General features: G+C 35.3%; 1 protein-coding gene across 2 annotated transcripts in view; it reads left to right on the top strand.

Annotated features, from left to right (window-relative positions):
* The window catches only part of BIRC6 (baculoviral IAP repeat containing 6), a 209,743-nt gene that overhangs the window by 50,708 nt on the left and 144,780 nt on the right, over positions 1 to 14,255 (top strand). The window contains exons 10-14 of one of the 2 annotated variants that reach the window (XM_068979018.1): positions 1,497 to 2,891; positions 7,273 to 7,422; positions 10,090 to 10,315; positions 12,482 to 12,642; positions 13,688 to 13,777. In XM_068979018.1, coding sequence (XP_068835119.1) covers positions 1,497 to 2,891; positions 7,273 to 7,422; positions 10,090 to 10,315; positions 12,482 to 12,642; positions 13,688 to 13,777 — 2,022 coding nt within the window. Of the gene's footprint in view, positions 1 to 1,496; positions 2,892 to 7,272; positions 7,423 to 10,089; positions 10,316 to 12,481; positions 12,643 to 13,645; positions 13,778 to 14,255 lie in introns of both variants that reach the window. The other variant, XM_068979011.1, reaches the window with a different exon arrangement.

Below are 14,255 nucleotides of genomic sequence, written 5' to 3'. Positions count from 1 at the left end.
TTGTTTTAGATGACAATAGTGACATTATATGAAATGAGAAGATTATGCTCAGAAAATAAAGAAATCTTGATAAAGCTGTTAGCATTTTGAAGATACTGTTTATGAAATGGTTAACAAAATGGTATAAACAGAGCTTTCAATATAACTCAAGTGTTTGATGTTCCATAAATCTCTCTTGTTTATTCCTTTACTTCGGTAACTTTCAAACTTCTGTGCACTCACTTTGAGTTATACTTATTTCCTTCCTTTTCTGAGTTCTTCTTAATCTTAAATTGTAAAGCCAATTCCATTTTTTTTTTTGCATTTCCACAAGTTACGTAGAGTGATTTTTATATTTTTGATTGTAATAGATTGTTCCCTGATAGTTTGTGCTGTTGAGAAAAATAAAGGATGAGTTGAAACTTTGCATTTAGTATCAAGAGATTATCCCTGGTTAATAAGAGGTTGACTGACCTCTGCTTCAGGGTTTTGTGTAGAGAGAGAGGGTATTTTTGGAGAATTGAGACAGAGGAATGACCTTTATTCTATTTGAAGGGGATAGTTTGAAGCACACGATAAATAAAAAGTCAATAAGGAACAATGTAATGTAGTTGACTTGAACTAAATATTAGCAGATAGTACAGAAGACATTTAAGTTGTTTGTTTATTTAGCCTCTCCTGGGTCTTCTTTGCTGCGTGGCCTTTCTCTAGGTGTGGTGCTTAGGCTCCTCCTTGTGGTGGCTTCTCTTGTGGCGGGGCATGGTCTCTAGGGTGTGGGGGCTTCGGTAGTTGTGGAGCGTGGGTGCACTAGGTGTCGTCCCGGGCTCTAGAGTGCGGGCTCAGTAGGTGTGGTGGCCGGGCTTAGTGCTCCACTGCAGTTATCTAATCTGTGTCTCCTGCATTGGCAGGCAGATTCTTTACCACTGAGCCACCAGAGAAGCCCTAGAAGATGTTTATATTTCACTCAAAATGACAAATTTGGGAAACTTTTTGTGGTTACTATTTTTCTGAGCTGAGGTTCAAGTTAAATTGCGTACTGTTACATAGTAAGACAGTCAACTGATAATTAGCATGTGGAATGGGAAAGAGGTGATGAACTGAGATTATAGTAGTGTTTCATGGATATTCTGCAAAGTGCATAAAGGACAGATGCATAGTATTGAGTGTAATTTTGGTGTAGAATTGAAGGGCAGAAGTCTGTTATTATGATATTAATAATATCTTCATTCTTAACCCGTTTATTCTCTCTCTCTTTTTTTTTTTTTTAGGAATTTTGCTCACAGATTGCCAGGAGAGTGTATTGTGAATTGAAAAGGATTTTTGAGACTCTTTAATATCTATGGTTTTTCTGAGCAGGTTCATCTCAGCTTGGATTAAATTTCCTTAAAAGGACTAAATTGTTCCATTAATGTGTTTAAAATGTACCGACTGGATGATTAAAAGAGAATTAATGAAAATGTTATACTACAGATTTTGATTTATATTCACAAGGTCATTTGTATTGTTCCTTTTCAAAGGGCATACATCACAGAAGGAAGCCATGGAAGTGAGCCTTGATATAACAGCACTCAGCATCCTCCAGCAGCCAGAAAAGCTTCAGTGGGAGATTGTTGCAAATGTGCTGGAAGATACTGTTAAGGATCTTGAAGAACTTGGGGCAAATCCTTGCTTAACCAGCTCTAAGAGTGAAAAGACAAAGGAGAAGCACCAGGAACAACACAACATTCCCTTTCCATGTTTATTAGCTGGAGGTTTATTAACCTATAAATCTCCTGCTACCTCACCCATTAGTAGTAATTCTCACAGGTCACTGGATGGTTTAAGCAGAACTCAGGGTGAAAGTATATCAGAACAAGGGTCAACTGACAATGAATCCTGCACTAACTCAGAATTAAATTCTCCTCTGGTAAGGAGGACTTTACCCATTTTGCTTCTTTATAGCATCAAGGAATCTGATGAGAAAGCAGGAAAAATCTTTTCACAGATGAATAATATAATGAGTAAAAGTTTGCACGATGATGGTTTCACGGTTCCACAGATCATTGAAATGGAGCTGGATAGTCAGGAGCAGTTGTTGTTGCAGGACCCTCCTGTGACTTACATTCAGCAGTTTGCAGATGCGGCAGCCAACCTTACCTCTCCAGATTCTGAGAAGTGGAACTCTGTGTTTCCCAAGCCTGGGACTTTGGTTCAGTGCTTGAGGCTGCCAAAGTTTGCAGAGGAGGAGAATCTTTGTATAGACTCAATAACTCCTTGTGCTGATGGAATTCATTTATTGATAGGACTGCGAACATGCCCTGTTGAATCCTTGAGTGCAATAAATCAAGTAGAGGCCTTGAATAACTTAAATAAATTAAACTCTGCACTATGTAATAGACGGAAAGGTGAGCTGGAATCAAATCTTGCTGCAGTGAATGGTGCAAATATTAGTATAATTCAACATGAATCACCAGCAGATGTACAGACTCCTTTGATAATTCAACCTGAGCAGAGGAACATTAGTGGTGGATATTTAATACTTTATAAAATGAATTATGCCACTCGGATAGTGACATTAGAAGAGGAGCCAATAAAAATCCAGCATATCAAAGATCCCCAGGACACAATTACCTCGCTCATTTTGCTTCCACCGGATATATTGGATAACCGAGAGGATGACTATGAGGAACCTCCTGAGGAGATGCAGTTAACCTCAAAGAACGGGGTTGAGAGAGGAAAAAAGTCTGACATTTCTACTCTTGGACACTTGGTCATAACCACTCAGGGAGGATATGTAAAAATATTAGATCTTTCAAACTTTGAAATTTTGGCCAAAGTGGAACCTCCGAAAAAGGAGGGCACTGAGGAACAGGATGCATTCGTTTCTGTCATCTACTGCTCAGGCACAGACAGGCTGTGTGCGTGCACCAAAGGTAAGCTGTGGGCTTGTTTCGTTCATTTACTGCTCGGGCACAGACAGGCTGTGTGTGTGCACCAGAGGTAAGCTGTGGGCTTGTTTCGTTCATTTACCGCTCGGGCACAGACAGGCTGTGTGTGTGCGCCAAAGGTAAGCTGTGGGCTTGTTTGGTTCTTCATCAGTCTTATGAAATCAGTATACAGGGCATTCATTTATGTGTATACTGAGTGTGACTTTTAGATCCATATAGATGGAGAGAAATTTATGTTTATAATGAAGTGGTAAATCTTTGTACTGTTGTACCTGTTCTTAAAACACTTTTCTGCTGCCCTAGGTAAGGATTCTAATTGTAAATAAGTTAGTAAGTCTCTCAGAAAGTATCTTCACTGCTTTAACCTCAAGAAAATAACCTGCTGTAATTTCTGTGAGTCCCAACTGTATCTGCTCAAATTTGTAGCCTTGGACAAATTACTGTAAACTCAATAAACCTTTGTTGATTTATAAACTAGGAAAGACAGTTTATTTTCAGGCTTGACAGAATTAAATGAAATAATGTATGTAAAGTTTCTGGCACAAATATTAATACATGTTGTTATTTTCTTCTGAAATAAAAGTGGTAAATAATTATTAATTCTGCCAAATAAGCGTTCCTTGTCATATTTAATCCTAACTTTCTGCAGACAGTGAATCAGTTTTGCAATATTTGAGGCCTCTCGTAGAGTAACAGGTAGTGTTACTAAGGAATTGCTGACCATATCAGGCAAAGTGAATAGTCCTATTGATGGTTTAGTAGGAATTTAGGACCAGGAGATACTTGAAGTCTCAGTGACTATAACCAGTGCTTGGCAGAAAAATTGGGATTGGGAAGAGTAATGCATCTCATTCGTGGTTCTGGTAGGAATTAATCTGAATTTTTCCTCTCTTTAAAAAGATTTCAAGAGTTTGGCTAAGAAGGATAATGGTGGATGTGGTGATGTGGATTGCTTTCTTTGAAACACATTTAGTGAAATAACATGGGGGAAAAAGCCAAATAACATCAACGTCTAACTATTTTTTAAAAAGGAATAATCTAAAATAGCTTTAGAATAATGAAACTTTCAGAAAAATCATTAAAATACTATGTGGTATCAAGGATAATTTGAGTTTAATCATGTATATGCCAGTTCATTTCTGTGAGAGTTTTAGCTTTGTTAATTTTAGTCATCACACTGACTTTATGAGGTATGTGCTAGTTTTGTCTTCATTTTAGTTATCTCTAAAAAAAAAAATAAACCAAGGGAGAGAGAGGTTAAGTAATTTAACTTGCCTAAGTCACAGAGCTAATAAATGACAGAGTTAGTGTTCAGACCTGTCCAGGTGTGCTTAAGCTACATTAAATTGCCAGAATATAATAAAAGTAGGAGACCCTGCTTTTATTGAAATTTTATACTTTGAACTTTTTGGTATATTTTCATCTGAAAGATTTAAAAAAATGAAAACAGTTTAGCTTGCTGTAGGCCATTCGAAATGGAAGTCGTTTTGGAATCTGAGTGACCTGTTGCCAGGGCATGTAGTCATAAGATACTAGTAGTTTTCACAAGTGCAATCAAAGTTTAATGATTTGAATTTTTGATGAGATACGGTTTTGGCGATTCAGAGGAGAAATAACATTTAAATTATAAAATAGATCAGTGTTCTCGTGGAGTTTAGACAATGACAGTAAGGAAGTGATCACGATTATGATGGAATTTAGATGAATTGAGGACAAGAGAAAACATGGGAAGTTAATTGCTTTAAAAATTATTCCCCAGTTGCTTAAGGATTGATTGATCAAGATGCATTTGAAAAGATGAGACTAATAGCAATAAAGAGGACAAAAAAGTTGTTTTAAAATGTTCGAATAACAATCCATAAAGTAGAGTTTTAAAAGCACTGTAAACTGTAAATCAAATGGATTTGACACTATCTTGTAAGTATATTCAAATCACATAAAAGTTTTCTCATGGAGAAACATTGAGCCTGTTGATTAAAACCTACAATTAATGCTATAAATTAACTTCTTTTGCACAGCATGTGGGATGTGGGATCTTAGTTCCCCAATCAGGGGTTGAACCCATGCTCCCTGCAGTGGAAGTACAGAGTCTTAACCACTGGACCCCAGGGAAGTCCTCCATTCATTCTTTCTAGTTCCGTAGTTGCATTGATGGTACTACTGACCTCTAGAGCTTCCTACCAATTACTTCCTATTCTGTCCTTTGGTGTGATGTCACTGGTGCTTGTGTTGATTCTGTTTTTTAATACCTTTTCTTGAAATGATCTTCTTATTGGATTATCACAGTCTACTTCAGAGTAATGCTAGCTTAAATCTAGTAAAATATAGAAACTTTACTCTGATTTTTCTCTCTCCCAGCTTTGTGCTACTGTTGTCTTATATATTACATTTAGATGAGTTATAAATCCAACCAAAAAATGTTATTTTATATGGTCTTTATCTTTTAAAAAAGTTAAATGAGAAAAAAATATGTTCACCTTCTTTTGGCATTTTGTTTTTTTCTTGTGAATTTTGTGTTGCCTTCATCTCATCTGGAAAGACTTTCGTTAGTACTTATGGTAAGGCTGGTCTGCTAGCAGAAAACTCAGTCTTTGTTTATTTGGAAATGTTTCTATTTCATATTCATTTTTGAAGAATGATGCTGTGTGTAAAATTATTGATTGTTCCTGCACATATCATTCTGTTGTTACTTCTTTTTGATCTGTTGTTATTTTTTGATGAGGATTTACTCTTACCAATTTTCATATGTAACGTGCAACTGTTGATCTGTTTTTATTTCACTGATTCCTTCTGTCATCTCAAATCTGCATTGAGTCTCTAGCAAACTTTTCATTTTAGTTACTTTTCAATTCTAAGAATTGCCTTTTGTTCTTTTAAAATAATTTCTGCTAATTTGTTGAGATGATTTGTTGATTCATTTTTACCATTCATTTTTTGAATTCTCTATACCTGATATCCTTTTATTATTTAAAATATTTACAACAGCTTCTTTGAAGTATTTGTCTGCTAAATCGAAATCTGGATGCTCAGAGATATTTCTCATTGCTTTTGTTTTTCTTGAACATGGGTCACTGTTTCATAATTTTCAGTTTAATACTGGACATTTTAAATAACGTAGTAGAACCGCTGAATTCTGATTTAACCCCCATTTGGAAATTGTTGTTATGTGATTGTTTGGTAGCCCACCTGGACTAAATCTGTGAAGTCTGTTTCTTTTGCAGCCACTGATGTCTCTTTCATTGTTTTCTCCACTGGTTTTTATTTTTAAGACTTGTTTCTTATTTGTTACCTGTCTGTCCACATAGTTTATTGTTCAGCTAAAGATTTTGATAATTGATTGTGACCAGATACCTTTATTGGCAAGGTTGTGTTCAAGTGTGCCCTGGCTTTTGTTTTGTTTATTTTTATTTTCTCTTGTGCCCTTTCAGGTCTTTTCTGCATAAGCATTGGGGCTTAGTAGACAGGGAATGTGTTGATGACTTGGGCCCCCTTTGGTCTTTGTGGCACCTCTGTGCAACCTCTGATCAGTGTGGAATATTTGAGATGTTTACCAAGCCCCCTGTGTTTCACTTTTTGTAACTCTGTTAAATCCCTGGTTAGTTCTGTTGTTTTGCTTGCCCCACACAGAATGCTGGCTTCAGATAGCAAAGTTGATCGGTTTCTTTTCACCATTGAGTCACCTTAGGCAGACAAGCTTTCCAAATCACTGAGTCCCTGTGATACTAGTAGCAAATCTGGTTTTCATCATTTGACTCACTCTGTTTAAATGACAGTTTTGTTCAATCTTATAATTGCTTATAAGAGTAAGACTTATCTTGTTTTGTCATGCTGGAAGTAAATCTCCAATTATTTTATTTACTTATGTTTATTTCTTAAATATTTTGTTAAGCTCACTTTCCATTTTTTTTCTGGAGTAGAAATATGAAAAATAGAAATTTGATTTGGTTTCATTTTACTGTGAATGCTTCAAAAAATTAGGAAGAATTGTTGTTTAGTTTTGCTACTGCTGTGATTAATAGAGTGGGATGTGGATTCTGGTATAGCTAGTGCATCAGTTTTCTCATCTCTAAAGTGGCCACAATAATACCCCCTACTTAAGGTTATTTGTGAAGACTAAATGAATTAAGCATTTAAAATAATGTCTTACGCATGTAAGTACTACATAAATAACTATTTTCACATATGAAATTGTAATTCCTTGACAATTTGATTCCTAAGTTGTTGGAGATGTATCACTTTAGTAGCTCTCTTTTTCTGCCTTTTAAGTGGTGTTAGAATAAATTAAGTTTCTTAACTAAGTAGCAAGTGCTTGTCTGTTTACCTATTTTTCATATACCTGTGTTGATGAAATTTTACTATACTGTAGGTGGTGAGCTTCATTTTCTCCAAATTGGAGGAACCTGTGATGATATTGATGAAGCTGACATACTAGTGGATGGATCTCTTTCTAAAGGAATAGAACCGTCTTCAGAAGGTTCCAAACCTTTATCAAATCCTTCAAGTCCTGGCATTTCAGGTATGATATTAAGTTTTGAAAATGATTTATAAAAAATGCAAATTCTTGTGATGTTCAAAGTTCTGAATCACTCTTTTATAATCTAAAACATTATTTCATTTTTTGTAGTCAATTCTTGGTTACTTTGAGAGTTCATTTGCTTGTTGATATTCTTTTATCAGACTTGTTTTTGTATATTATTTATCACTCTGTTTTCAATAGTTGGAAAATGTTGTAAAAATTAAAATAAGAAATGGTTCTCAACCTGTGGTAAGTTGGTGAGTTTTGGTAAAGTCACCTAAGAGGTAACAACATGATTTTGGTTGTTTAAGAAGCTCTTAGTCTAGTTAGGATGGAACAAAACAATATGAAAGAGTGAAGAATTCACCAAGTAAGTGTAAAGTGATTGGAATGGCTAATAGTAATTGCTCCTGGAATAAAATGCTGAAAAACTATCCTTTCCTTAGGGTGATATTTTCAGACCCTCATCACCCCATTGTGAACTTTTAGATAGGTTTGGTTTTGTTTGCTTGCCTTTTCTCCCATCCACCTTCTATACTGCCCCTTGAACTTGTTTTTCAAAAGATGATATGTCAGCATTGTTACTCCTGCTTAAAAATCTTTACTTGCTCTGTGGACTAATAACTGGTCTTCTTCTCAACCTCCGGTTATTGGAAACGTTCTGAGATTTCTAAAGTGTATTCCGTTTCATGCTCTTCATTTGTTACTAAGCTCTCTTTCCCTGCCCTTGCCCTATACCATGGTCCTTTTGTACTTCCAAGTGCTGATATATTTTATCCTTGGCACTTACCACACTTTATTCCCCAACCTAACTATTAAAAGAAACCTAGCATTTAAAAGAAATTTAATGAATCTTTAATGAAAAATGTGTTTAAACTCAAATGTATTCCAAACAAAAATGACACATAAAATTTTTATTTCTTCTTTTTGAATTTGTACATTTAGGTATTTGATCATTCTTCTTTGCACTAAAGGCAAACTTTGAGTGATTACTGGTATAATAAATCTTAATTTTAGTGATTACTTGTGTAATATGTAGCAATCTTCACTACCTTATTTCAGGATTTCTCATTCTCAGCACTATTGACATTTCGGACTAGATAATTCTTTGTGGCGGGAGGCCTGTCTAGTGCTGTATTAGCTGTATATGTAGCTTCTACCTACTCGATTCCAGTAGTAGACACAATTGCCTCCATCCATATGGCCCTTGGGAGGCAAGATTATCCTCTGTTGAGATAAAGTGACTCATGTCTCTTGCTATGTATAATTGGACTTACTTGTCTTGATTGACTATACAAGTTGGTTTAAAAAGCTAACATACTGGATGTTTTCATATTTTATGGGATATTGGTATAATAATTTTCATATAAAGTCCATAAAGTACTCTTTAGTAAAGATGAATTAGGTTATAAACACGTAAATAATGTAAAGGAGCACTGATATGCTGTTAAATGTTTGCAAACAATATTAATAATTTCAATCATATTTTTAAAAGCCCTAAGCTTTGAGGGCTTTTTAAAAAGCCCTTTGTTTTTGAACTGTGATGTTGGAGAAGACTCTTGAGAGTCCCTTGGACTGCAAGGAGATCCAACCAGTCTATCCTAAAGGAAATCAGTCCTGAATATTCATTAGAAGGACTGATGTTGAAGCTGAAACTCCAGTACTTTGGCCACCTGATGTGAAGAGCTGACTCATTTGAAAAGACACTGATGCTGGGAAAGATTGAGGGCAGGAGGAGAAGGGGATGACAGAGAATGAGGTGGTTGGATGGCATCACCAACTCAATGGACATGAGTTTGAGTAAACTCTGGGAGTTGGTGATGGACAGGGAGGCCTGGTGAGCTGCAGTCTGTGGGGTCGCAAAGAGTCGGACATGACAGAGCGACTGAACTGAACTGAGTTGGACTGAAGCTTTGAGGAAAAACATAGTTTGAAGTACACTTATAGTAATTTTATAGAACTAAATGTAAACTTTCTTTGTGAAACTATTCTAAATTTATCAGATTTCATATTTTAGTCTTTAAATTTTTTTGTGGTTGTTAATTGAAACAAGTTTTTCAGCTTTGTTGTATGTTAGCCTTTTCAAAAATGTGAATACATATATTTGTAAAAGCAAACTTATCTCTCTGAATCAGGTTGTTACTCTTACAATACTGGTGTGTATACATGGTATTCTCAAGTACCCTAGAAGTGGAAAAAATACTGCTTTGAGTTTTTGGTTTGTGTTTTTTTGCCATCAGTATAGCTTTGGTTTTTTTAAAAATTATTTTTTAATAGAGTAAAAAAGAGCAGGTATTGTGTGCTTGCAGATGTTTAACATTTTGTTTTGTAAATAACAAAGTGTAAAAGTTAATGATTGATGTCAGTCCGGACTTACACTTCAGCACCACTCCTTTTGTTGCCCTTGTCAATCTGGAGCTCATTGAATCTCAGTCAGGGCCCTTCTCAGGTTGATCTTGGGTTTCTCCAATAAAGAGTTCCCTTTCTATAATTTAAAATATTTGAGGTGGATTTTTCTTATGTCTGTATGGACTGAGTGCTAGTTACTTTAGCCTATAGTATTAACTTAAGCTATTTGGGAAGTGTTGTGATTGACTAGACAAAAACATGGATTAAAATTTCTTTCTTTTAAAACCAATTTCAAACTCTGCATTCATTGTTATTAAGGAGTTGATTTATTGGTGGACCAGCCATTCACCGTTGACATCTTGACATCTCTAGTGGAGCTAACCCGCTTTGAAACTTTGACTCCACGGTTTTCAGCTACTGTTCCACCATGCTGGGTGGAGGTGCAACAAGAACAGCAGCAAAGGAGGCATCCTCAGCATCTGCATCAGCAGCACCATGGGGATGCTGCTCAGCATACTAGAACTTGGAAACTACAGACTGACAGGTAAAACATTCAGCTTAGTTTTAGAACTTAAGTTCATCTTATAGTGACAACATAGAATTATGATTATATGTTACTGTTTCTGTTAACTTTTGCATATTAACAGTTTTATTTGTCACCTTGGTTTTAGAAATTCCTATATTCTTTTTTTATTTTTATTTTTTATTCTATTTATTTATTTATTTTACTTTACAATACTGTATTGGTTTTGCCATACATCAACATGAATCCGCCATTCTTTTTTAAAAAAAATATTTATTTTTGGCTGTGCTGGGTCTTCGTTGCTGCGTGGACTTTCTAGTTGCCGGTAGGGGCTACTCTGTATTTGCAGTGTGTGGGCTTCTCATTGCGATTGCTTTTCTTGTTGTGGTGTATGGACTTGAGGGTGTGTGGGCATCTGTAGTTGTGGTACATGGTCTCAGTAATTGTGATTCCCAAACTTTAGGTTACAGGTTCAATAGTTTTGATGCATGGATTTAGTTGCTCCATGGCCTGGTGGGATCTTCGTTGATTAGGAATGGAACCAGAGCCTCCTGCTTTACCACTGAACCATCGAGGAAGCCTAGAAATTCCTGTATGCTTATTCTTAGTTGTAGGATAAAATGCTGAGAGTAATCCATCCTTCCAGTTAGTTTGTTAAATAGACATGTAGATTGTGTGACTAAATATTTAAATGTTTGTTTTGTATAGGTACTTCTTTTTTTGTTGTTGTTAATATGGGTTCCCTTAAAAAAATTTTTTTTTCTATTGAAGTGTAGTTGGGTTACAGTGTTGTGTTGTTTCAGCTGTACAGCAGAGTGAATCAGTTATAAATACACCCACTCTTTTTTAAGATTCTTTTCCCATGTAGGACATTACAGAGTATTGAGTAGAGTTCCCTGTGGTATATAGTTACATAGTAGTGTGTGCATGTTAATCCCAATCTCCCAGTTGTGCAGGTACTGTGGAAGGTACTAGTAAAATGGCTCTTAGGAAATTTACATTCTAGTGGTGATAGACAGGCTGTTAAGACAGCTATTTACTATGTCATATAGTAATAAAAGCTTTGAAACACATTAAAACAGAATGGCAATAGAGTTGTTGGGTGTGCATCTCTGTGTGAGAGAAAATGTGTGTGATATTTTTATATAAGGGGTCTCAGAAAGGCTTCCATGAGGACATTAATTTGGAGACAATAGAAAGTACAGAGATCCTGAGGAGTATATGTTATGAATTTTAGGAGGAGCATGGAGGCTACTGGTTAAGTGCAGTGAACATGGAGGAGAGTGATAGGAAGTAAGATCAAAGGAAATAGTTTGTAGCTAGATCATAAATGTCTTTATAGGCTACAGTGAGACTTTTACATTGAGTGAGATGGGAAGGTGTTAGTTTTGAATATAGGAGTGATGCGATATAATTTATGTATTAAAAGGATATACCGACTGCTGTGTTGATAGTATATGAGTGGTTGTGGTGTGTGTACTAGAGGGAAGAGGCAGGAGCAAGAATTCTAACTTGAACGCTGTTGTGGTAATTCAGATAATCATGGTGGTGGTGATGGTGAATTGGACCATGATGATAATTGACAGAGGCAGTGAGAATAGTGGTCAGATACAGCTTGGAGGTAGAAGGAATCGTATAGGCTGATGTACTGAGCGTCTGGTGTGAGTGAGAATTGTTAAGGATGACTAAAGTTTTGGACTGAGCTCATTAAAAAATGGAATTTCTTTTTACAGCTTTTAGAGTTGGTTACCAAGTAGTTTTGGGTTATTTATGTTAAGTTTGAGATACCTAGTAGGCATTTGGATTTGAATCTGAAATTTAGTGGAGGAGTTTTACTTTTCAGCATGTATACAGAATTTAAAATCAGAGGATGGACATGTATAAGAAATACAAAATGTTCTTACTTTAAAATTAAATTTCTGTGACCCCACTCTTAGAATCAGGGTGGGCCCATAAGTCTGCACATAATTCTGATGCACAGTAGTTCACACTTAGAGGAACAAGGGCTTTTTGGAGTGTACAGTGCCCAAGGCAGGTATGGTTCTCAGTAGAACTGCTTGTCTTCTCCCCTAATCCCATTGAGAAGCATTCGGTTTTGTTGGCACATCAGAGAAAGGTAATATAAGTAATAAGATGGTTACAGCTAAAGAAAGATTTCACTCTATCATTTTCTCCCTTATTTGACAGCAACAGCTGGGATGAACATGTATTTGAATTGGTTTTGCCTAAAGCTTGTATGGTTGGACATGTGGACTTCAAATTTGTTTTGAACTCAAACATCACCAATATTCCACAGATACAAGTGACATTGCTGAAAAATAAAGCTCCAGGCTTAGGGAAAGTCAATGGTAAGAATGGATCAAAATTTGAAGATTTTGGTTTCTTAAAAAGACTAATTTTCAATTTGGTTATCTAGTTTTGACATCCCTTCTTGCTCCCACACCCCTGTGCTCTTTTCTTTCTCTGCTTTTTGTGGTTCTATTTAGAGAAGTTTATCCAGAGAACACTGAAGAACTTTTCAGTAACTCTGTTGTTCAGAATTGCATAAACTTGAGTAATTTAATTATGATTTTAGGCAGTTAGTTCCTTTGTGAGTTAGTTTCACTTGTAGCATTACTGGACTTATTCATTTCTCTTTGTGAGAAGACTTGTTTGTAAAAAGAACTTTGTTATGGAATGCATATATTCTTTTAAGGTTATTAGTAAAATTCAGAATGTAATGCCAGAAATATATTCATCTTTATTTATCTTTCTTACTAGCTCAGAATTTGATATATTGAGTTATTAAAATAGATTATACATACTTGACATATTTGGAACTAGACGTTATTTCTCAGTGTTTTCATCTTAATAGGTTAATTTAAGAGGCTAGAGATAATTTCAGAGTAAAAGTCTATTTCACACCAGGAACAAAAACATTGAAACCTGAATAATTTCCTATTTTATAAATATGTATGTATGTGTTTGTGTATATATATGTGTTTGTGTGTATATATGTGTGTGTTTGTGTGTATGTGTGTGTGTGTATAATTTTGAATCATGACAGATTCAGATTTAATTGGTGTAGGACTTAGGTACTGATATTTTTAAAACTCTGCAGGTGGTGTACTATATAGCCTAGGGTAAGAATTCTTGGTTTAGTGGCTAGCAGATTATTTCTTCAGGTGAATATTTTACCACCTTTAAAAGAGAGAAGAGAGTATAAAACACTTGAATCTAATTTTCTTCCTCCTCTAAAAACCATTTTAAAAATCACTGTAGTTCCCAATTTAATGGAGAATTTTAGAATTTTAGGCACATAGATCATTGATGTTAAGCAACATTAAGTTTACTAATATTTTTATCCTCTAGAAACAGCAGTAGATAGGCAGATCACCTTTCCTTTGTCTCCAGCTCTTAACATTGAAGTGGAACAAAATGGGAAACCGTCCCTGGTTGATTTGAATGAAGAAATGCAGCACATGGATGTAGAGGAATCACAGTGTGAGTTAAATTACAGAGCTGTTGTCCATGACAGTAAAAGGAGTAGTGATCCAAATGCATCCTACTGGGCAAAGATTTCTTTATGGCTTGCAAAAACATGGTTTTAAGAACACAATTAAAAATAACCTATAATTCTGCTTCAGCCATACGCTTTAATTTTCAGCTCATCTTAGTGAACACAGCTGTGCTAATGCTTGCGTTTTTGTTTTTTAATATCTTGAGATTTGAGATCATGTCGTGGTTTTATAATTTTTTTTGTTGTTGTTGAAAATCAAGGTGAATGTAGATAATATGGGAATGAAAAACAGCTTAATATATCAGATAATGATTATAGTTCCTTAGCATGATAGCAAATTTTATTTGAACACATTCTAAGTATGGAATTTTGTGTGGTGCTGTTATATGTAAATGGGATGGATATTTGCTTATTAAATACTACATTATAAATAACACACTAATTTAAAAGAAAAATGTGTAT

The sequence above is a fragment of the Capricornis sumatraensis genome, chromosome 1 (genome assembly GCF_032405125.1).
Source record: "Capricornis sumatraensis isolate serow.1 chromosome 1, serow.2, whole genome shotgun sequence".
Lineage (NCBI taxonomy): Eukaryota > Metazoa > Chordata > Mammalia > Artiodactyla > Bovidae > Capricornis > Capricornis sumatraensis.
Note: the sequence above shows the minus strand (reverse complement) of the source record. Positions and strands in the feature narration are given on the sequence as shown.